The sequence below is a fragment of the Lipomyces oligophaga genome, assembly GCF_038497815.1.
Source record: "Lipomyces oligophaga strain CBS 7107 unplaced genomic scaffold V1516scaffold_2, whole genome shotgun sequence".
Taxonomy (NCBI): domain Eukaryota; kingdom Fungi; phylum Ascomycota; class Lipomycetes; order Lipomycetales; family Lipomycetaceae; genus Lipomyces; species [Lipomyces] oligophaga.
In genome coordinates this window covers 1,108,334-1,131,589 of record NW_027117786.1, presented here as the reverse complement: position 1 = coordinate 1,131,589, position 23,256 = coordinate 1,108,334, and the positions used below count along the sequence as shown (strand labels likewise).

The window sequence follows — 23,256 nt, the reverse complement described above, 5'->3', positions numbered from 1 at the left end:
TCTCTAGACAAAAACTTTAAATCATTGTAATTCGACATAATTCGACGGAAATAGCTTGCGCTCACTACCGTTAAAAACCCCGCTCCACCAGTCTTCATCTGGGAACTGGATATCTTCGATCACAGCACCCTCGGGGAAACTTAGCTCATTTTCTTCTTGCGCTTCATACTCGTAGGTTGCGATGGCGCTTGGCCCAGTCGCCCCAGATCCAACTCCAAGAGATGGTACATTCAATTCGGTATCTATCTCCGGTTCCTGGCCCTTAGAAGCTGCTTCTGCAGTTGCTGAGCCGTTCAATTCAACATAATTTGCAGGGAACAGACCATGCTCGTCCATCGTATTAACGCCTGACCACCAACCTTCATCTACCTCCTCAATATTGGTGATGGTCTCGCCTTCGACAAGATTGATCTCGTTACTTTCCTCTTTTTGATAGTCATACAAAACCGTCGCTGTTAATCCAGTTGATGCCGGTGCCGACACAGGTTCAGACTCGAGCTCAGGCTCAGGCTCAGTCTCAGGTTCAGGTTCAGGTTCAGGTTCAGGTTCAGGTTCAGGCTCGGGCTCGGGCTCGGGCTCAGATTCCAATTCCGGCTCAGAAATCACTTCTCTCTTTGGTAGAGAAGGTCGCGTTGACAGGTCGATCTTGGGCGGTAGGGCAGGTTCGGACACATCTTCCACAGGTTCAGACTGCTCCTCAATAGGCTCCTCTTCCAGTTCAGGTTCTGGAGACTTCACAGAAAATCGAGACGATGCAGATATAGGATGAGCCAAGCGAATTGGTTCTGGTTCCGGCTCTTCTTCATCAGCTGAAATCGAAGAATGTTTCAGGCGTTCTTTGATCTCTGAGATGCTGTCATGGCGTTCTTGCACTTCTTCAGAAATTTCTTCCTCTTCTGAAGCTCTAGAAGAAATACTCGCCGTGCGTTGCACAACTGGTGGAGATGCAGCAGATGCACTAGTCTTTCCACGACGTTCCGCCCATAATTGCGCAGGTGTCTTTCCTCCCTCAGTGCCAAAGTTTTTGGATACTCCTCCCAGAGCTTTTGATCCCCCAAAAGTTTGATTCGGAAGAACTGGTGCCGTGCCCAAAAACGAAGACGATCCACCAAAACGGGAAGCACCAAATTTCTTTTCCACCTTTGGCTTAGGAAGTTCGGTTAGACGTTCTGCCGACGAATTTGAAAATGCTTTTGCGCGCTCATTCAAGCTGGGTGGCCTCTCCTCTGGCTCAGAGGAGCGTGTAGTAGGTTTGGCAGTAATTGTCGGCGGTAACGGTTCCGCCTTGGGCTTCGGCTTCGAAGCCTCCTCGTTCTGCTTCGCCTGCGCCCTAATTGCAGCAATGTCTACTTTGCCAATCGGCTGATAAGATCCCTTGACGATCTCTGGCTTCTGCGCTTCCAGCTCTGCCTTCGACGCGGTCGCGCGAAGTGCCGCAATGTCTACTTTACCAATTGGCTGATACGCGCCACGAACGGGCTCAGAGACTGGCTTTTCAGCAGGGGCTCCTTTGCGAAGAGCATTGATATCAACCTTAGTCGGCTTATAGGCGGAGCTAACTTTTGAAGGTTTGCTAGCCAGCACCGGAGGCGCATCGTCGCCCCATTCCGCATCTGACACTCCTGAAGTTGCATGACTTGCGGTATAGGTTGGACGGGTAGGAGGAGCCTTTGAAAACTTTGCTGCAAGACTGGAGACAGAATACTTTGCACCAGATGCATCCGAAACCTTGCGAATGATTTCCTCGGGATCCGTATCCTCTACAGAGCGCGCAGTGATTTGAACATGATAGCCCTGGAAAAGTCAATCAATAGATACAAAAAGGAATAAAGTGTCTGTAAAAATACGTACATGAAAAATGCGAGCAATTTCAGCGAAATGTGAATTGAAATATCCCTTTGCTCGCTCAGGAACACCGTCTCCGCACTAGATTCGTCAGCGTGAATAAATCGTGTAAAATAATGGCATACGCACAAGACCAATGAGAACAAACTTAGGAAGTTTAGAATTGGGCTCAATGACACGAGCAAACGCGTATTGAATCTTTCCGTCCGAAAATTCCTCTTGCATGTCGTATAAATCCCCAGCTAGAAACATGTCAGCTGTGCGATCCATAGCACTCACTTTACAGAACACCACAAGAATATTATTTGCCAAGGCCGAAAGCTGAATAACAAAGCAAATACTCTTCACAATTCTTGGAAATGGAAATAAATATAAAACATACCGCCAGTCGCTTGCAAACGAAGACTACTGTTGTTGAACCCGGCACCATACGAAAATACTGCCCAGGAAACCGCGGGATCTCCGGCGACAATTGAGTCGTAAGTCGACTGGATTTCGCGTCCGTTCGAACTAAGATCAATCGCAGCCATTTTAATCTTTCCAAATTGTCTAAATATCACGAAGATTGACTTTAATCGAATTCTCTGATTGGATCAGTAAGACAGGAGTTTGCTTTAGGCTGCACTGCCCAGCACAACCGCTAGCTAAAACGAGAATATAGATCACGTGAACACATGATTACGTAAGTGTAAAGTATGCAAATTTATTAATTACAGATAAAATACAGAGAGTAAGTAAATGGCTAACCAATCCAGACTTTTATGTCAAGATAAGAAGAAGCAGACGCCACGACACAACGGATTGCTTGCGTCGTCTGCGGTGAAGGGGGCGATTTGCCGTTACGAGTGGCACCGTTAGTAGCAGATTGTTTACTCCGAGTGGACACAGATGGCGCCCATTTCAGTGCGCAAATGAAATGATCATGGGCGTTTTCAATAGAACGAACGCATTTTCCTGCCTGGGTAAGATCCCAGCATTTGATGGTTTTATCGTCGCCCGCTGAAAGAAGGAATTTACCGCCAGGATGAAACACTAATGCACGAACCCAGTTGTCATGACCTTCGAAGGTATGTACTAGATTCCCCCGGTAATCCCATAGTTTTATGGTTCGGTCTCTTGCTCCTGTCGCAAAATACCCATATTCAGAACTTGATGAAGGAACTTGGCCGAGATCAGAAATCGCCGATATGTATCCATAACTTGAGGCCGGAGCAACCGCAACACACTCCACTGCATGTTCATGTGCAGCTAACACAAGTTTGCAATCACCGGTATGAGCATCTGTAACTCGTACGCTTTGATCCGAACCGGTAGATATAATAAATTCTCCACCTAAAGACGGCTCCAGAGCTCGGATCCAATCTGTGTGTCCGAAAATGGTTCGGACGCAATATCCAGAATCGATATTCCATATGCGTATTGTCTTATCACGGGAGGCAGACGCTAGTCTCTCCCCATCTGGTAAGAATTTCACGGCAGATACTGTATGATCGTGACCTTTCAAAGACTTAATATTTTGGTACATATCTGCAGCACTCCATATTTTGATTGTCAAATCCGAAGAGGCCGACGCTGCAGAGTCAGTTAAAATCATATAAATATTTAGCAAAAGTACATACCAATTAAAGTCTCACCGAGTCTTCCTCCAAAATCCAAGTCGGTAACCGTCTTTGTATGTCCTCGTAACGTCTGTTCCAGCTCGCCCGTGTCCCAATCCCAAATCTTAATGGTCGTATCTTCAGAACCTGAGGCCAAAACCGTAAACACTGGGTGAAATGCAATTGAAGTCACGGCCTGTCGATGACTGAGCAACTGATACTTTGGTAGGCGAGGAAGCCAGGTAGTCGGATCTGCTATCCGGACTGATGATGCAGGCTGGTTATCAAGTTCAGTCTGCAATAATGACACTTTTGTTTCGAGGTCCATAATCTTTGGAGATGGTTAAAAGATGTCATTTTCTGCAGCAAGAAATAACTGACATACCTTTTTTTGCAATCTAACCACACTTGTCCATTTTTTTTCCAAAAGGCCGTCGTACCGTTCTCTATCTTGCTCCAAGGTATTGCTATCAAGCTTTAATTCTGTTTTTAACGCGTCATGACTTATTTGCAAGCCTGAAAATGCTAAATACTCCAATATCGCAGTATGTCTAATTTGATGTCAACTCTAGCTATATGATCAAGAGATTCTACCACTCACAGTTCATCGCGCTGCCGATTAGTCAAAAAAGACCCCATTTGGCTATTTTCAGCGACGCCTGCTCACCACACATGTTCTGCAAGTCAGATGCAGGCTTGTAGAAATAGAAATCGGATATGTTCGAGATTAACCGATATCTGCGGATCAATGCATTTGTCCACATTATTTCATGGTGTCCGTAGAGGTTGTTTGGACAAGCACCAGACCCGCAGTTACGATCAACTCACCGTGCGCGTTTTCCTATTCCAATTCGAGGTATTTGGGTTCGGCTCAAGCCTGATCAAATTGTTATTGTCAAGTTATCAGCTGAAACCTATCAAATGTGTTTTTAAATAGTCATTATATTGGAAGAGCATTGGATCTGTATTTTCATTGTTCGAGAGCTGCTTGAAAAGATCTGCTTACAAATGATAGACGCGCTGAACTGGTTGAATTCAAGAAGGATCACGTTTGTTGCTGAATTCAATTTATTAGTTTATCTGACTGTGCCTTGTCTCCTTTGTGTAAATACAAACGATTTACGGGTATTCTATACAAATACATGTTACCGCAGTCGACACCAACACAGTCGAGATCGACCAAAACTGAGCCCGCAAATATATAGATTAGCTTAAATATAATAGCATCATCAGAAACCTAAATTTTCTTTGCCTAATGTAATATCCAGACCGTAAGCAACTTTAATTGCGATTTTACCTAATTCATTATCACATTAACAAATATCTAACCCTCAAACCCTCAAACCACAGCGATGGCTGATCTATGATACTAATATGGTTGCTATGGCAACTTCAGCGTCGGGAGTTTCCAGTTATGGAATAGTAATAACATCCTTATTTGGATATAAATCAATACAGTCTAACCGTTTCACGGCACCTCGACCATGTGTTAAAATGGCCCATTGTCCTCTCAGCTCTTTTATTCTAGATTGATCTATCACAAGTTTGAGCTTTTTATTGCTATTGCTTTTGGTATTTGTTGCAAAAATTTTCAAATCGTGTGAAAACAAATTAAGAATGTCTGCGCCTGCTCCTCCCCGAAATCAAGAATCCGTTCGACCTCTCCACACTTCTGGAGATTCTGCCAATGTAATGCAAAGACAAATTCTCCACAACCGCTTTTTAGAGGCGTAAGTCCCATCTTCAGTTTACTATTTTTCCAATCTTCGCTGACTTTGGTGATAGACGAACTAATTTTGCGTCTCCAACTGATAACTTGATGTCTCCTTGCACTGCAAAGTTGCAGGCTCACAAAATGAAGCATTACACTAAGTACGGATATTTTTGTGTTCCTGGCCTGATTTCTTTGTTCCCTGAATCATTATAACTCACATCATACAGAAGCAAGCCCCAGTTACTGCGTTTTAGTCAGTTCGCCGCTGAGTCGACTCCCATCGCCACTAAAGAGAATGCACGGCAGTCTGGATCCATGCCTTCTTTCGGCCAATAAGTTCAGTTACAATGAATGAGATAATTGGCATTACGTACAGAAAATTTTGTCCGATGATGCTAATTCTGCAGATTTGCTCTTTTGTGTTTATTGTACAACTTATGTTTTGATTTGGTTACATCGGCAGGTCATTTATTTTCGCTCGGTATTGTGTTTGTTGTTCACTTCTGTACAGGTCTGTTTTGTTTCGCATATCAATATCATTTCTATATATTATTGCTCCAGATTGGTTGTCGTCAATATAAAATATAAGATTTTCAAGCACTCATTTCCTTTAAATATCTTCTAAGACCCTTTACTCATACGCTGGAGCATTTCTTCATCACTATCTGGATTATCATTATCCTCGACGTTCTCCGCATGCTGAACATACACCTTGCCAGACGAGCTTCCACCGCGGTGGCGAACCGAAAATTCGACGGGTTCAGTTGAAAATACTGCGGTCGTGCTGGTTTTTCGTACAGGAGCACTCCGTTTAAAATCCTGAGATCGGGGATTCTTAGATCCACCGGATATATCTGAAGAAATAGACGATGTCCATTTAGCTCCGTCGGGAGCAAACGAAGTATATTCAGTTGTCTCCATTTCTGAATTCGAGTCTGAACTCGAATCCGAAGAGTCCAGAAGCGCCGAAGTAGAAACTTTAGTCTCGTTGCCGCCGTCCGGTATAAACACGACGCTAGTCTTGTTGATGCTGTTGTTGATGCTAATATTATTATTATTACTTTCATTATCATTATTGCTGTTGTTATTTTCATTGATATTTCTGCTGTCTTGACCTGCAGAAGAGTCATCGATAACTTGGAGCTCAATTGCCGATAGAGAAGATGAGCTAGAATCGGAGCTGACAGTCGAAGATGACTTATGCAGTTGTGGTGCTAATAGCTCATTATCGAGACGAATAAATTGCCTTAATCCATCGTTGACAAGATCCTCGTTGTCAATATAATCAAGCGCTACTTCACTAGCATAAACAGCTGTAACTCCGTCTTCTCCTTCCGATTTGGCAGTTGAAATAACAACGGACTCATCAACTCTTGTTATAACCGTCTCAGAACCACCAGAGTCAAGTGTCAATACACGGAACCACTCATAAGTACGATTCATCTCTTCATCTTCGATGTCGTTTAAATAAATCAAATCAGCAGTAGTCCTTTGAGTTAAATTGGGGAGCTTGCGTCGATAGTAATAGTGATGGTCAGACACTATCACTCCGACAAGATTGTATTTATGGAATTGAAGCCCTTCTTTCTCCAAATCAATACCGTTAGTGTGCTCTGGCGAGCTCATATAATTCCCCAATTCTCTGGCTTGGCTTCGCAGTAGATCGAGTTTATCTTCAATCCTTCCAACGTAACCTTCTAACGAAGCCTTGAGCTGCTCCAGCTTCACGCTTAGGCCGTCGGCACCTAGATGATATTCAGGCTCCGCAAAATACTTGCAAGTATTGCTCATCAGAGCCACTACATCATGATCTCCATATTCGGTAATTTTCTGCCTCCAGTCAAGTAATTTCTGAATTTCTACCTCGATTCGCGCTTGATCTTCAATAGAAGAATACATCAGGTGCTGGAAAGAATACGTATATCGATCAGGATACCATTCTGTTGGCAAGTCAAACCCAGTACCTGCACGGTTACTTTCTTGTCTGATAGATATCGTCAATATATGTGCGGTAGATAATATATAGGCCTTGGCTTTGAGCGACTGCCATAAAAGATGATCTATAGCAGCATTTAGAGAATCATATATCTCCAGTGTCTGCTTCGATACTGCAACCTCCATACTGGTGAACCGTTCTTCAGAATTAACATCTTCGTCTTGATCATCAGACTCAATTACTACCACTGTCGTGAACAAAAACTCTTCTTCCAATCCTGGCTGTGCTGGATCGATAACTTGTCCACCTTCCGAACTAAGCTCGATCGTCTTTCGGACAGGTCGATCACGGTCGACAAGTCGTCTGAGGCCCTCTGAAACCCCTAGAGCAGAGCCATGCATCTGAAGAATTGTTTCCCATATTCTGGTAAACAAAACTATCGCACTATCCTCTGCGGAAAGCGTGTCCTCAAGAGAGTTTGTCATGTTTAGAGAGGCTTGTGCACTTGAAAGAGCATAGACAAGATTATTAAGTCCCGCAGAAGCACGGAGGGCCTCCCCTTCTTTTCCTGTATTTTCCAAAAACGCCATAAGTCTCTGAGTCTCGACTAGCAGTAAAATTCTCTGTCTGATTTCTAAAGAATCGTAATATTGCTGAGATACCTCTGGAATATATAACAATGCCTTATCCCACCAATCGTCTGTAAACCCGTAATCGCCGACTAGTTGGAGACCGAACAGTAGAAATGCCGCACGAACTAGAGGGATTGAGTGCATTATGGTGATGTAAGCTGCAAGACACGGATTTCTGCTATTTGGGATGATAATGGGCGGCCTTTAGAGTAGAAGATTAGAAATCAGTCGGTCCATAATCAGATGATAACATACTCCTCCAAATTTCGAAGACACCCAGTAGGTGTGTCTAGCACTTCATCCGAAGGGTCTAACGTAACCATTCCCCACTGACTGGAGTCATAATTAGCATTCAAGGCAGGTTTCAACATGCCTGTTTCCTGTCCCGCTAAATTGACGCGATTTGCAGCAGCCTTTGGAGCATGGCCCTGCAAAGACAAAGACATAGCTTTCTGCAGCTCCAAATCTAAACGCTCATTATTAAAAAAATCATTTCTGCATGTTTAACTTGAGTACGTACCTCTGTCGTCGAGATTCTCGTTTTCGTGAGGTGCGTCGTAAAAAGTATCTGGTGCAAACGCACCTAGATAGGTCAGAGAGAGATATTTAACAGGGATTAATAGATCATACTGATAGCATTGTCGTTCAAGTCAGATGGAATATTTTGAGCAGTTTCCCAATTTTCCTTAGAAAACTGGGACTCATCCCATGTGTTTGCCTGTCGGTCCTGATCAACAAAAATTAGTAGTCCTTCCCACCATAGGAAGCTATATAGCCGTACCGTTTCGATCTGGCCAGAAAATATGTATTCTATGGCTCTAGTGACATCATTATTCGATTTCTAGTATACGGTTAAAAATGTGTTGCCAAATGATTGTGATCCACGCCAACAGACCTGCAAAGCGAATATTGCATCGGTCTGTGAAAAGCCCATATCGACGATCTGGCTCACTTGATCGTCAGCCATAGTGCACAGAACTTGCGTTGGACGGCCGTTTTCACGCTCTCTGGCAGTATCTAATCTCTAAATTATACAAGACGAAACAGAAGACTAAAATTTGCCGATTCCAGTTCTTTTCAGCTATCGCACCCTACAAGTCCGGCATAAAGATTGTCTCCATACTCCTCGGCCAGGGCATAGCCCGATCATCTATCACGTGAACATGTTCCAGATTGAAGATCTCATAAGATAGATTGAACGAGAAACCTTCTTTTTTGACTCCAAAAATTGATGTTGGATATTGTTTGAATAGATAAATCTGCCGATCCTGACTATATCTGTTAGATGGTGATTAAAGTAATGGTAATAAGTTTTGGCTGGCCGCATTGTCGGTAGATAGGTGCCAAATCTTTGAGCGAATCTTTGGTGACCCTATGTTTCCCTTTATGTCTCTAACTATAACATATATCTATTATTTTATCATTCCTGTGTAGTCCTTTCAATCTCATATTTTTTCTAGTCCAAGATTAATAAAGATCATTCTCTTCTCATGCTCTAATCTATATTCACGACAGCAACGCCTCAAACATGCAAGCTTACCGACAAGGAATAAGCGGTATGGATACACGCGAATGAGAGGTCTAAATGAAGAGCTTTCGTATATTCTAATATATTCTAACTTTAACGAAATTTGATTCAGCAAGACAAAGCTTGTTACCTTTTGAGTCGTCTTCGAAGAGTGTTTAGCTCTCTGGTTCATCTGTCGACTGAGAAACTCCCAACCGTGTCGGCCGCCCGTTCGTATGAAAGTTCCACAACGAGCCCTATAGAAAGTCAAGCTCCCAGAGCCAATCTCTCTCTTGACGGTCAGGAACTATTAGAAAATCAAGAAGAATTGTTGATCTCGAACTACTCATCTGTAGCATTGTTTTCTCTTCCCCAGTCTGCCTGTTTTCACACGCGCGGCATGGCGTCCCTCGCCGCGACTGCCGCCGAGAAGTCGGCTTCTGCTGCTCGTTCTCTGTCGCCAGCTGCCAGGAAGTCCACCGGTCAAGTTGACCATTCGGTACCTTATCGTCAGCGGTTGTCACTCAAAGACATCCCCGCAGATGTTCCACCCTTGAATGTCAGGTCAGTGCTTGAATTTGACACATCTCGAACTAGAAGAGTCGCAGATCAATCGCCGCTGATAGCCTAGTGGGATAGTCTGGTGTGATGACCACATTGTGCCCTACTAACTCGTTTTTCCAGATGGCATTTTGCTACAGACGTTCCGCGCACTAAGCCATATTCTGGAAAAGACTGGACTCCTCCGAAGCCACCCTCTAAATTTGTTCCCTTTTCAGCATCGGACTCTCGCAGTATAGAGGCCTTGTATCAGCGATCTCCTAACGAATCGATTTCAGATCCGGCTGTGAGACCTGAATTGGAGATGGTAGCTGTCAATGAAGATCGCTTATTTCGCGTTGATATTCGAAATCGGGACATTGGCCCTCTGTACTGGGCTGGCCCTACTTATGATGTTCGCAGAGGGACTTGGTTTTACGCTGATAGCAGCACGCTGAAGCCTTGCGATGAAAACCTTGCTAATCAAATAGAGGAAGGATATCTCAAGATTCAACCATTTAAAAAGTCTAACTTGCAGCATTCCTCGGATCTGGAGTCTACTATTGTTTCAGTCCAATCTGTATCTACTGAGACGCAAAAATCATCCGATCCCATAGACGAATTTCAGGCTACTGTAGTGTCTCAAACTACGAATCCAAAACTGCAGTCACTATCAACCGAACAGCTTGACCATTCAATCACTTCTCCGAATTCTCGAAGTAGAACTTCTTCCTTCACAGAATCAATCACGAGTGCGTTCACATTGAGATCAAAATCACCAGTACCAAAAGACTCTTCTGCTAAATCCAAATCCTCAGGATCTGCCGAAAAGCACACATCAAGCTCAGCGTCTACTACTTCTCACTCTTTACAGACCTGGCCATTGTATGGTCCTCATATGGGAAAATACGTTATATACTCCCATGATAGCACAACAGCATGGATCATCACAGATGATTTTTATGGCAAGTTCACTCTATCCATATATCAAAGACTCTCTTCAGGTACTAGCATGGGAGGGGTAAAGCTTGTTCGGGGATGGTCAGATATTAAAGCAAAAAAATCGCAACAGTCAACCTCCTACAACGTTGGAGAGACTGCTGTTAGTTCGGCCGGTTCGACCCCAGGTTTGGAGCCTACCGTTCCTTCTAGTCTGCCTGAATCGGAAATCAAACTTTCCGAAGCAATAGGTTCTAATGCCAGTCCGATTTCAAAAGAAAATCTTGAAGCCAGAGACAATCTTGAACTAGAAAAGCAGATGGAAAAGGATTATAACTTAAGAGAAGACGAAGATCAGAATAGGCCAATAGACCATCTAGTTCTTTGCGTGCACGGCATCGGACAAAAATTAGGCCAAAGACTGGAGAGCGTCAATTTTGTCGGAGTATGTATGTCCACTATTAGATATGATTTCGCTAATCAGAGTATCCAGGATATCAATACGTTTAGAAAGACGCTCAAATCAGTCTATAGCATGTCACCCAACCTTCAGGCACTTAATGGCGAAACTGAAGCAGAGTCTAAGAAAGTCAATTCACGAATACAGGTTTTACCTGTCTGTTGGCGTCACGAGATTGATTTTGGACTGACGCCGAAAGTAAATGGTGATAAGCCTACAAAAGAGCAAGACATCGGTGATCTTGATCAGGCATTCACCGAGATGGACGAAGATGACGACGTTGTATCACTTCAAGATATAACGGTAGAAGGAGTAGCTCCGTTACGAAGGTAAGCTGCGTCATTACTCAAAAAATCACTGCCATATTTAACCGACAATGCAGTATCATTTCTGAAGTCCTTCTTGATATTTTACTATATTACCAACCAAAATATCGTGAACAGATCATGCATACAGTCGTGAAAGAATGTAATCGTATTTATCGATCGTTCAAAGAGTGGAATCCTACTTTTAAGGGTCATGTCAGTATCGCTGGCCACTCTCTTGGGTCTGCGATTTCATTTGACATTTTATGTCGACAGCCCGAAATTGATGACAGACAGAAATCTGGGTCCTTAAATTCAGATCCTATAGCACTTGACTTTGAAGTTGATTCGTATTTTGCCCTTGGTAGTCCGATAGGATTATTTCAGATGCTGAAGGGCAAAGGAATAGCTCCGCGGGAGGATAAGACTACTAATAAGACGAGATCGACGTCATCTGTTAATTTCGATCTTGATATCCCTTTAAATGGTCAAGAGGATGGAGGTCGTGCTGTTTCACGACCGGCATGCGAAGACATGTATAACATTTTTTACACCGCTGATCCTATTAGCTATCGAATAGAGCCGTTGGTAGTTAAACGAATGGCCAATCTAAAGCCACAACAAGTTCCTGCATTTCGACGAGGGATCAACAATCAGATTGCTGATTTGACGTCCCGTGTGGCTCAGAGTGCTTCTAATATGTGGAGCAGTGTAGCATCAGGTCTGGCAAGTACAATATTGACGAAATCACTTGGATATGACGCTGCAGCATCCGGCAGTTCCGGTGGTATTTCAGGCGGCACTGATTCGGGACAAAGCCAGTCTTTGGGTGAAAGTCCTTCTTCGCCGATCAGCGATCTGACTGCACAAGACCTGTCTATCTTTTTGGATATCCCAGATTCGACGAGTCTGACAGTTGAAACGCTGTTCTCCAAATTCCAGCAGGACAGTGTAAAAATATCTAAAACTGCTGATCATCGAGCCAAACAGCATCGAAACGCAGAATTACTTCGAGGGCTCAATTACACAGGCAGAGTAGACTTTGCTCTACCGGAAGGATATATGGATATCACGCTCTTATCGTCGATTGGATCACATTTGAGTTACTTCAGGGACGAGGATGTCGCCAATTTTCTTGTTAGTCAAACACTTGGTCGTCCTTATTTAAAACAAATCAGAGGGGCGCAGTCCAGGCAGACATGAAATTGTTATTTTCAAGTGTATTGATTGATGTAGTTTATTTGGTTTGAACTTTGATATCTTTTAAATTCGTGTACAGGAATAAAAGCGCCAATGGAAGTACGGCGATGACTGGAACAAGATTTGTCCCGAAAATTTAAATCTTTTAGGGCCTTTTAAATCATAAATCTTTTATCTGTGTAGTTCTATTCCTGACTAAATCGAATTTGAATTTATTCGGCAGGCTCTGTTTCTCATCCGATACGTCTTCAGGAGGGAAATCCCCCCATGGGGGTCGATTCCGGTGATGTTTTGGTTATAGATCTCCCAAGCACAAACGTCACTTATAATCAGACAATCGACAACTACGTGGTGTAATCGTACCCATGTTAATTTAAGAAATCCTCACGATACCCCCGAGACGTTTTCATCCATATTATGGGATTTATTCATTTAAAACCCCCTCGGACAATCAATTCTCGAAACAACTCGATGGTTTCTTCATTCTCTTCGATTTGTCAGGGCTCTATTGTGCGTATATCTTCTGTCTGTGTTTAGCTGTCTTTGGTTGATTAACTAGAAGAAGGACCTGAAAGGCCAGCAGCTTGCGGAAGCTCTCACTCATTATCTCGTCTTGATCTCTGGAGTATGGAATACAAATGTTTTCTTCGAAAATCAGTGACTAATTAGATAATATAGATCGTCGGATTTTTTGCAGGATACATTACCGACGACATTGCGGTTACTGGCTATTCTAGCGCGTTTCTATTTTCCGTTGGACTTATTGTCGTTGCACTTCCCTGGCCATTCTATCAGCGGCATCCACTGAGGTTTCTACCTGTCTCCAAAAACTAGCACTTCTCTGTTAGGTTGAGTTAGGACTATAGTTATGGACGAAGATTTGTTTTTAGTATGTCTGCTCTTTTTTTTCCTAGCGGCCTCCTCTGACTTTGATTTCAGGGATTTGATTTATCCACTCAGCAGATCAAGGCTGTCGTAATAAACGAAGAATTGGAGTTGGTTGTTGAGTCTAATGTTGAATTCGATGTTGATACTGCAGAATATGGAACCAAGAAAGGTGTTTTTACGAATGTGGAATTGAATGAGGTTTATGCGCCGGTGGCAATGTGGTTGAAGGCGTTAGATATTTTGCTGAACAAATTGAAACACTCAGGATTGGATTTTGCAAAAATTAAGTGTATTTCTGGTGCAGGCCAACAACATGGCTCGGTGTATTGGTCGAAAGAAGCGGCTTCCTTACTTTCTTCTTTGAACCCTGCTGAAACTTTGGAATCGCAACTGGCCCCAGCGGCCTTTTCTCACGATATGAGTCCCAATTGGCAAGATCATAGCACTACTGAAGAATGTGATTTCCTGGAGAATAAAGTTGGAGGTCCCATGCGTGCAGCTGAAGTAACTGGGTCTAGATTTCATCACCGATTCACAGGTCCTCAGATTTTAAGGTTTCGTCGTCAGCATCCGGATCGTTATTTGGCAACTGCACGAATTTCTCTTGTCTCTAATTTTTTCGCGTCACTGTGGCTGGGCACGTTTGCTCCTTTTGATAGAAGCGATGTTTGTGGAATGAATTTGTGGGATATTTCCGATGAAAAGTGGGACGAAGATCTTGTGAAGTACGTTGCTGGCGATAGTGAAGCTGAGAAGGAAGAGTTGCTGAACAAGCTGGGTCATGTCGAACCAGATGGTGGCAAATCTCTTGGCTTGATCAGTGACTACTTCGTTAAACGCTTCGGTTTTTCGAAAGATTGCTCTATTGTTTCGGTCACGGGCGATAATCCGAGTACTATTCTTGCTCTCCCTCTTCGGCCGTTGGATGTAATTGTTTCGTTTGGTACATCTACAACTCTTCTGATTTCGACCCCTGTGTATAAACCGTCCCCCTCCTATCACTTGTTTACTCATCCTACAAGTAAGGGGCTTTACATGGGTATGCTGTGCTACTGTAACGGATCGCTTGCACGAGAGCAAATTCGGGATGGGCTGAATACTGCACAGAACTACTCCGGATCTGATCCATGGGAGCTGTTTAACGCAAGTGTTGAGAATACGCCCTGTTTAGGTTCCTTTGATACGTCGAAGTCGAAATTGGGGATCTACTTTCCATTACCAGAAATCATTCCAGATTGTAAATCCGGCACCTGGAGGTTTCTCACGGATGATACTGGCGAGCTCACTGACGCCACTGACGCCAGCTGGAATATCCCTCTTGACGACGCGCGTGCCATCCTCGAAAGTCAAAACCTCAGTATGCGACTTCGTGCAGAACCAATGCTCTCACCGTCTGGTCAACCACACCGAGTTTATGTTGTTGGCGGCGGATCAAAAAATTTATCATTTTGTAAACTTCTAGGCCAAATCCTCGGTCCTGCAGATGGTGTATATCGTTTGGAACTTAGCAACGCCTGTGCCTTGGGATCAGCTTACAAAGCTTTGTGGTCTTTACGCAGGAAAAAAATTTTAAACGAGGACAGTTTTGAATCTTTTGACGATTTTTTGGCCGATCGGTGGAATGAATCGTCAATGATCTCTAAAGTAGATCAAGGATATCAACCGGAGATATGGCATAGATATGGCTCCGTATTAAACGCCTTCTCAAAAGCAGAGGACCTCGCTATAAATTCTTCAAAATAATTTATCCAATTAGCTTGGCCTTCGTAATTGTAATTAATCTATATAAATATAAATATATATAAATATATATATCTGCGTAATGTTTTCGTTGTGTGCTCTATTACAACTAATGCGAGAAAGTGACAAACTAAACTCAATTTCAACAATGATTCTTTGCCAATCGACTCCATGCATGTCAACCTACAATGCTTTGGTTTTTGTAATAATACAGTAAATATGCAGAAAAAACTATACGGCGAGTAATATGAAATTATTTTATCCTGGATGTGGTATATGGTAATTGCACATCTCTCCGTCACAATGCTCAGAAAATCAACGCTGTTGAGTCCGCTTCGGTTTTCCAAACGCGGCACACGATCGAGAATACCAAGAAGAAATAACTACTTCGCAGATATCGAGTCGTTGAAACATTTTATCACCTCCTGCAGTCGCAATCGACCGTCCGTCCCTATCAAGTTTGGCTCGACGTCGCGACTGCCGGACGAATTCTCGGATATTATGAACACTCGTCTGTCGTGAAGGATCAATGACCTGAATAGATCGTCCATAATTGAAGAATATGAACTTATAGTGGTCCATAAAATTGAATTGAATCTCGCCGGTGTTCAATCGAAATAATATGGCTTCTGGCATGCGAATGAAATCCGTGAGAAATGGCATTTCTTGACCGACGTCGGTTTCCTTGGTTGCACTAGCTTCGTTCGATATAGGAACATATAAATGTTCCATCATGTACTCCCTAAAATGTTTGACCAAGTATAGCTTCTTCTCCAGCATATGTGGGGCCTGCTTGTATGCATAACGTTGCCTTTTGAACGTCGGAAGTCCAGGAAATGTGATATATTCAAAAGTGTCAGATTCAGGATGTGCTACGATAGAGCTCGAATCATTGAAATAAAGTCCCGTACAGTTATTGGAAAGCTGGTATCCCATTCCATATTTATTGGAATAATCCACCCATTGGGTAATGTATGTTCCTGAATCATGCTGACCATAAGTTGGAATGTATTCGTCCGCCAGTGCCTTGATCAGCATATCGTGGATTTCTTTGAGCATGAATGTGGGATTCGTTGACGAGGGAGCAAATTTCTCTAACGGGACATCCATGCAAGGCATGGGCCTAGACATCACAGTTGACATAGGATAGTGCGTCACTGCTTTCAGATCTAATTCTGTAGTCGCCAACTGCTTTGTGCCTTCTTTATATCCTAATCGTCTGGACCGAGCAAGAGGAGAATAATTAACAGGCTCAGTATTTGTTGAGTGAGGCATATTAATAGGTAAGTCAGATAATGGCTTCGACCTTAGAGAACGTAATGATGACAGGCGCACAGCCTTGGCTTCTTCTTGATGCTCTGCAGCTGCATGAGACACTATTTGACGTAAATTTGTGTTTGAAACCTTGGGTGAAAGACACTCGGGAAGAATCCTTTCCACTGATTCGGAAGTATCGACGGTCTGAATTTCTTGAATAACATCATTGACTTCAACCGGATTACCTGCCTGGCTTGATACAAGGCTCCCATTTCCAGAGCCTGGACCAATACCAGACGCTGCTGCTAGTTTTAAAAAATTTCGTCTGGAAATCGATGGTGTTAAATGTTTCCAATGAGGCACACCTTCGAGGCATGTTACAGGCAGATATGACGGTGTCTCGCCATAAAAAAATGGATGATCAACAATGTCATCAAGTGATGGGCGAGCCTCTGATCTTGTTAGAAATTTATCATCATTTAGCAATTCAAACACATACTAGGATCTTTGTTTAGTAGCGATTGAATCAGATCTCTTGCATCATCAGAGATATTCACGTCTTCTGGGAAGCGATAATCATTCGCTTTTATTCTCCTATAATCATATTAGTTGGCTTTGGCAAGGCATAAGAATAGGCATCATACTTGTAGATAACATTAACATCTTTCGATTGGAAAGGAGGCTTTCCTACGAGCATGGCATATCTGCACGTGTTAGAGAATAATGGCAAATCAAAACAATGGACAGATCTCACAGTATAATGCCAACAGACCACAAATCAACCTCTAAACTGTGTCCATCCTGCTTGCCAAATAACACTTCAGGTGCTATGTAATTGGGAGTACCGCATATTGTCTTCTTCCTGTCTGATTCGGACAATAATAATGCTGCTAGTCCAAAGTCTCCAATTTTGACATGCATATCTTTGTCAAGGAAAATGTTTCCAAGCTTTAGATCACGATGGATAACTTTTCGGCTATGCATATACTTCACAGCTCCTAATATTTGAATCATGAAATAACGAGCTTCGGGCTCGGTGAAGCGCTTTCGACGGCGATGCATATCCATAAGAGTTTTATTGGAACACACTTCAAGCAAAATGTAAACATTGGTATCGTCCTCAAAGCATTCAATGAACTTGACAATGTTCGGGTGATCCATGCTTTGATGGACTTTAATTTCCCCCAAAAGCTATTTCCTGATTAGAAAGGTTGGTACATCTTGTTAATCTGATTTTACCTTGATACGTGTCTTGCTGGAAGTAAGCGAGCTTTTGGCAATTGTTTTGGCTGCATAGATGTGGCCATCATCATCCTCAACCTGAAAGCAACGAGCAAAACCTCCCTAAAAAAATGAATGTTAGTCTTTCTATTGCGTCAATATATAGTCTGCATAGGCGTACCTCTCCCAAACATTGACCTCTGTGGAATTCTAAACCAGAAGTCTTGCTGCGAATGAGTGTTGGAGGTGTCTTGCAAAGCGCCGACAATCTCTCCTTATGTTTGGCTGCAGTTTTCGCCTTCAACTCGCTCTCAGCTTTTTCATCTAGCCTCGGAAGTAAGTCTTGGTCCATGTTGTTCATTCAATCAAGCTCAATAGGATCACTAGAGCAGCAATCGTGAAATGCACTTTCTTAAAGCAGAAATGAACTACAAGTGATAACTAGTCTGATCTAAACCAGCAATTAAACAACAGTAGACAATTCGATCACAAAGTTTCTTCTATAGTTCCTCTTCTCGTCTAGTCCTACACAGATGAAGAGCCTTCCAAGCATATATCCTCCCGCAAACTGGCTGATCTCTCCCAGTCCAGTATACAAAACTCTGCGGCTCTGATGTTTACGAGGAAAATAATGAACGTTGCCATGGCAATGGTGTATATCACGTGTATTGTCACATGACAAATGCATATCTGTAGAGTCAATGTGAACACTTGTCTGGCTGGCTGCGTGTTAGAGCTCCCACAGGCGGAACGGGAAGAGCGAAGAAGGAAGAGTAGATCGTTTTTTGTTCCTCTTCCAGACAGAATTTTGTTTGTTCCGAGCGAGATCTCTGAGTAGCAACGTTTCTGCGAATCTGCCGTTGCTTCCGTGATACCTTAGACCTCCGTTCTTGGATCGCTCGCATTTCTGTTTATTTTCCTCTTTTCTCTGACAAAATGAGCGCTCAAGAACCCTGGCCGACGTCGGGACAAGAGGGTGCTCAAGGCCCCCCGCAGAGTCTGCCTCCTCCTCCTCCTCACGCACAACAATCATTTGGGTATGTCCTGCTTTTGCTAGTATAGTATGTTTCATACTCGACAGATTTTAATTTTCGTTTTTTATATAGAAATCAGCCGCCCGGTCCTCCAATGCTCCATCCTCCAGCCTTGGGGTCCAATGGTATGTTTGCACTCCCTGTGGCAGTTTTCAATCCATCTGTGGTCTGCTCCATCAGGCTATTTCGACAACCTGCTACCGAAAGCAACTTTTTATGATCGTTGTATTTGTTTTGCTAATTTGTGCCAGGTTCTCAAGGCTACTACGCTCTTCATCCAATCTCTCAGCTAGGGGGGAATGCTCCGCAGCCTGGCGGCTATGGTCTCCAGCCGATATCCGGAGCACCTTCTCAGCCAGCTACCCACAGTAATCAATCGCCTTCTATGTCTCAATCAGCTCTCTCTGGTTTAGGTCCATCTTCTGTACCTCCCCAACAGCCAGGACCTCCCCACGCTGCAGGCGGAGCCTCTCTTCCTCCTCCTCCTCCTCCTCCGCACCCTGGTGCTTCTCAGCCCTCAACCCAACCCGGAATTCCTACTGGTACACCTCTACAGCAACATCCCGGAGCATCTGCCTCCATTTCTCTTGCTCAGGCTGCCGCACAGCAGAATGCCGCGCTGGCTCAGGCTAATGGCGGCGGCGCGGCTGCGTCGGCTCAAATGGCCACTTATCGTCCGCTCAATGTGAAGGACGCCCTTTCTTATTTGGATCAAGTCAAAGTACAATTTTCGAGTCAGCCAGATGTTTATAATCGTTTTTTAGATATAATGAAGGACTTCAAAAGCCAGAGGTATGTGATCACCAACCTTTATTCTTTGTCTCAGGCAAAACCCTCATATGGTGCGGCTCATTGACGTTGTCGTTCTAGCATCGATACTCCAGGCGTAATCGACCGTGTATCAACACTTTTTAGCGGACATCCAAATTTAATCCAGGGTTTCAATACTTTTCTACCTCCAGGCTATAGAATAGAGTGCTCTAATGATCCTTCTGACCCTAATCCAATTCGAGTCACTACTCCAATGGGTACCATGACTCGTCCCGATGGTCAAATGCCAATCTTCGATCAGGCGAGAGCATGGCCTCCGCAAGAAGCATACGCCCCTTACCAGGGAGAGCCATTGCCTACGGGATCTATGAATCAGCTTCAAGCTGTTGCTAATGGCGCCAGACCGGTCGCGACTCAACAAGAAAAGCGTGTCGGAGGAGGACCTGTCGAGTTTAACCATGCCATAAGCTATGTCAATAAGATAAAGGTATGGATATCTTATTCGTCTTTATATGATGTCTGAATTTAGAATTAAGTGCTGACTTTGGTTTTCATAGAATCGATTTTCATCTCAGCCAGAAATTTATAAAAACTTTTTGGAGATCCTGCAAACCTACCAGCGCGAGCAGAAACCAATTGCTGATGTTTATGCTCAAGTAACTATGCTTTTCAAGGACGCGCCTGATCTTTTGGATGATTTTAAACAGTTTCTTCCTGATGCAGCTCACCAGAGAACAGGCACATCTCCAGACGATACGCCAACTCTCTCTTCTGCTCCGCATTTGCCTCCAGTTGGTAATTTTGCACCGCCATCGGTTCCCAAAGAGAAGAAGAAGCGTTCATCCAGCACGCTGGACCAGGCGGGTTCAGCTCAAGTTGGTCACTCCGCTGTTTCAATTGATACTCCAGCTCATATTTCAAGCATGCGAGGTTCAAATGGCAAGAGATTGAAGGTTGGGACAACCCCTAAACCGGAGACTAGTATTGCTAGTCCGACACTAACCCCAACTATTCCGGAACCTCTACCACCACCTGTCAAGTCTGGACCTTCGGCCGAGGAGCTGGCCTTCTTTGATCGGGTTAAAAAATATATTGGTAACAAGCAGACATACAATGAGTTTTTGAAACTGTTAAATCTGTTTTCACAGAATATTATCGATAAGAATGTTCTAGTTGAAAAGGCTGAGGCTTTTATAGGTGGAAACAAGGACCTTCTGGAATGGTTCAAGCGATGCGTAGGCTACGACGTTGGAACGTTGTCCATTGAGAACATTCCGTATAAGAAGCATCAGCTTGAATTGTCTCTTTGCAAATCCTATGGCCCTAGTTACCGTCTTCTGCCAAAGTCTGAGACGCATCAACCATGTTCAGGTCGAGATGAGATGTGCTGGGAGATTCTGAATGACGAGTGGGTAAGCCACCCAACTTGGGCATCAGAGGACTCGGGATTTGTGGCGCATCGTAAGAATCAGTTTGAGGAGGTTCTTCATCGAATCGAGGAGGAGCGTCACGAGTACGATCATAATGTGGAAGGCAATTTGCGAACGATACAGATCTTAGAGCCCATCGCGAATCGCATTGCTAATATGAGTCCCGAAGAAAAAGCCAATTTTAAGCTTCCACCTGGTCTTGGACACTCGTCCAAGTCTATTTACCAGCGGATCATCAAGAAAATATATGATCGCGATCGTGGGCAGGAAGTTATTGACCGTGTTCATGACAGTCCTGCAATTGCCATTCCTATTGTTCTTCGACGTCTGAAACAAAAGGATGAAGAATGGAAGCGAGCTCAGCGCGATTGGAATAAGGTTTGGCGCGAAACAGAAGCTCGTGTATTTTACAAGTCGCTTGATCATCAAGGATTGACGTTTAAGGCTGCTGATAAGAAAACCTTAACAACAAAATATCTTGTGAATGAGATTGACACGATTAAGAAAGAGCAATTCAACAAACGATTGAATCTTTTAGCACCAGGACCAAAATCGCAACTTGATTTCTCATTTGAAAATATCGATATTATTCAAGATGCTCTTAGATTGCTGAACTGTCATCTGGAGCACTCGACCTCCTTTTCCAGCAATGATCGTGAAAAGATGGATGGATTCATCAAATCTTTTATTCCATTGTTTTTTGGCTTACCGATGACTGAGTCTGGTTCTGAGACTCCTGTTGATAGTCAGGCTAATTCTGAAAGTGAGGACGCTTCTGAGGCTGGATCGACGATTTCAAATAGTGGGAAGAAGATTCGATCTGGCCGAGATGGTGATTTATTGCGAGATGTTTTGAAAAAAAGTCGGAGCAATAGACCAAAAAACCGTAATGATAGTCGAGAGGCCACACCGGAGGTATCCGAAGAGACTCCTAAGCTGGAAGGTGCCTCTGAGGACAAAGAACTCCCTGAGGCGGTTGAGAAGGCAGGTGAGATTTGGATCTCACATGTCAAGAAGAGTGAATCGAAAGAATCGTCGTTGAGTCCAGAGACGAAGCGGACAAAGTATAATTTGTTCGGAAACACTACGATTTATTGTTTTTTCCGACTATTCCAGGTACTTTTTCAACGCCTAGAACAAGTAAAAAATCTTGAAGCTGAAGTCTCTCATGATATTGCTACTCGAAAGCCCGTGCAGTTTGCAAAAGAGCTGGGAATCATTTCCAACAAAATGGAGGAACAAGGACTAGCATTCCAACCAGAGAATTGTTATGGCCAGCTTCTTGATATGTGCGAAAAGGTAATTGAAGGAGATTTAGAACATCCACTGTTTGAGGAGTCTCTTCGTCAGGCTTATCGGAGTCGCGCGTTTCGTATGTATACGGTTGATAAAGTGGTTCAGGCGATTGCGAAGCATGCACATACAATTATATCCGATACTAAATGCTCTGAGATTATTCTTTTATATGATCGGGATCGCAATCAGACTAAGACCACAACTAGAGACCAGATAATCTATCGGATTCAGGTTGAAACTATCCTTGGATCGGACGAGAATATTTTCCGAATCGAATATGATATGTCATCATACCAAATGCAGATTCAGCAAATCAGCCACGAAGATATGACTCTCAGTGACGCGGAAACGGCAGAGGAAAAGTGGAAATACTATTTGACGTCTTACGTAATGTCGGCCCCTACAGAAGGTGTGCCTACAGATAAAGTGCACATGCCCTTTCTACGCAGAAATTTACCAACAGATGAAGGCGATAGTGATGATGAAGAAGAGGCTGCTCCCTCTGAGACGACGTATTCGAAAGGAACACTCAAAGTCCGCCTCAGCATGGGCACGTACAAAATGTTTTTCGAACAAGACACGGAGGACTTCTTCGTGCGTCATGGTTTAAAGGCGTACAAACCTCTTCCTTGGAAGATTGAGGATCTTGCTAACAAGCCAGAAGATGGTGAAGTCTCGGGAGAAGAAGGCGAAGAAAAAGAGGCTTCTTCATAAAATGGCAGCTGTATTTATTGTTTCTGGGAAGTGGGCGTCAAAGAGTAGGATTTTCAGTGAGATGAATTGATTTTGTGAGAGAAGAGAAAGCGAGTGGATAAGTCTGACTGGACTTGGTTTGATTTTCCGACAAGGTTGTTTTGAATGTGTTTTGAATGTGTTTTTAATTTGTTTCTGATAGTTCATGTAACAATAGTGTTCATTCTGAATATGCTTGGCTAGTAGATCT

The 23,256-nt window shown here is 43.5% G+C and overlaps 9 protein-coding genes across 9 annotated transcripts; 5 read left to right on the top strand and 4 right to left on the bottom strand.

Moving 5' to 3' along the window:
• Positions 1-21: 21 nt before the first annotated feature.
• Positions 22-2,375, bottom strand: V1516DRAFT_619690 (uncharacterized protein; the record flags this gene model as incomplete). The annotated part of the gene is made up of 4 exons (XM_066919465.1): positions 22-1,794; positions 1,852-1,926; positions 1,975-2,087; positions 2,228-2,375. 4 exons carry the CDS (start codon positions 2,373-2,375, stop codon positions 22-24), a joined length of 2,109 nt encoding a protein of 702 aa, XP_066779047.1.
• Positions 2,376-2,587: 212 nt separating this feature from the next.
• V1516DRAFT_619666 (WD40-repeat-containing domain protein) lies at positions 2,588-3,993 on the bottom strand (the record flags this gene model as incomplete). The annotated part of the gene is made up of 3 exons (XM_066919463.1): positions 2,588-3,417; positions 3,480-3,774; positions 3,829-3,993. Coding segments are annotated over 3 exons (1,290 nt in total), but the record flags the coding sequence as incomplete, so codon positions are not given.
• Positions 3,994-4,951: 958 nt separating this feature from the next.
• Positions 4,952-5,762, top strand: V1516DRAFT_689689 (uncharacterized protein). The gene is made up of 3 exons (XM_066923816.1): positions 4,952-5,173; positions 5,229-5,315; positions 5,385-5,762. Exons 1-3 carry the CDS (start codon positions 5,061-5,063, stop codon positions 5,491-5,493), a joined length of 309 nt encoding a protein of 102 aa, XP_066779045.1. The 5' UTR covers positions 4,952-5,060; the 3' UTR covers positions 5,494-5,762.
• Positions 5,763-5,778: 16 nt separating this feature from the next.
• On the bottom strand, positions 5,779-8,692 carry V1516DRAFT_662839 (uncharacterized protein; the record flags this gene model as incomplete). Its single annotated transcript, XM_066920466.1, has 6 exons — positions 5,779-7,927; positions 7,981-8,191; positions 8,246-8,308; positions 8,356-8,452; positions 8,507-8,566; positions 8,621-8,692. 6 exons carry the CDS (start codon positions 8,690-8,692, stop codon positions 5,779-5,781), a joined length of 2,652 nt encoding a protein of 883 aa, XP_066779044.1.
• A 790-nt stretch (positions 8,693-9,482) lies between these two features.
• On the top strand, positions 9,483-12,873 carry V1516DRAFT_671179 (DDHD domain-containing protein). Its single transcript, XM_066921521.1, has 4 exons — positions 9,483-9,796; positions 9,917-11,156; positions 11,205-11,500; positions 11,554-12,873. Exons 1-4 carry the CDS (start codon positions 9,633-9,635, stop codon positions 12,677-12,679), a joined length of 2,826 nt encoding a protein of 941 aa, XP_066779043.1. The 5' UTR covers positions 9,483-9,632; the 3' UTR covers positions 12,680-12,873.
• Positions 12,874-13,128: 255 nt separating this feature from the next.
• On the top strand, positions 13,129-15,431 carry V1516DRAFT_634238 (uncharacterized protein). Its single transcript, XM_066919988.1, has 4 exons — positions 13,129-13,186; positions 13,242-13,301; positions 13,355-13,565; positions 13,616-15,431. The coding sequence occupies exons 3-4, from the start codon at positions 13,545-13,547 to the stop codon at positions 15,305-15,307; spliced, it is 1,713 nt and encodes a 570-aa protein (XP_066779041.1). The 5' UTR covers positions 13,129-13,186; positions 13,242-13,301; positions 13,355-13,544; the 3' UTR covers positions 15,308-15,431.
• On the top strand, positions 13,242-13,510 carry V1516DRAFT_620545 (microsomal signal peptidase 12kDa subunit; the record flags this gene model as incomplete). Its single annotated transcript, XM_066919492.1, has 2 exons — positions 13,242-13,301; positions 13,355-13,510. Coding segments are annotated over 2 exons (216 nt in total), but the record flags the coding sequence as incomplete, so codon positions are not given.
• V1516DRAFT_671174 (kinase-like domain-containing protein) lies at positions 15,327-18,326 on the bottom strand. The gene is made up of 6 exons (XM_066921520.1): positions 17,964-18,326; positions 17,801-17,905; positions 17,316-17,752; positions 17,206-17,265; positions 17,061-17,155; positions 15,327-17,013 (listed from the first exon to the last, which is right to left on the bottom strand). The coding sequence occupies exons 1-6, from the start codon at positions 18,141-18,143 to the stop codon at positions 15,620-15,622; spliced, it is 2,271 nt and encodes a 756-aa protein (XP_066779040.1). The 5' UTR covers positions 18,144-18,326; the 3' UTR covers positions 15,327-15,619.
• Positions 18,327-18,534: 208 nt separating this feature from the next.
• V1516DRAFT_671173 (uncharacterized protein) lies at positions 18,535-23,236 on the top strand. Its single transcript, XM_066921519.1, has 5 exons — positions 18,535-18,819; positions 18,889-18,941; positions 19,068-19,608; positions 19,687-20,074; positions 20,145-23,236. Exons 1-5 carry the CDS (start codon positions 18,719-18,721, stop codon positions 23,025-23,027), a joined length of 3,966 nt encoding a protein of 1,321 aa, XP_066779039.1. The 5' UTR covers positions 18,535-18,718; the 3' UTR covers positions 23,028-23,236.
• The last annotated feature ends 20 nt before the right edge of the window (positions 23,237-23,256 follow it).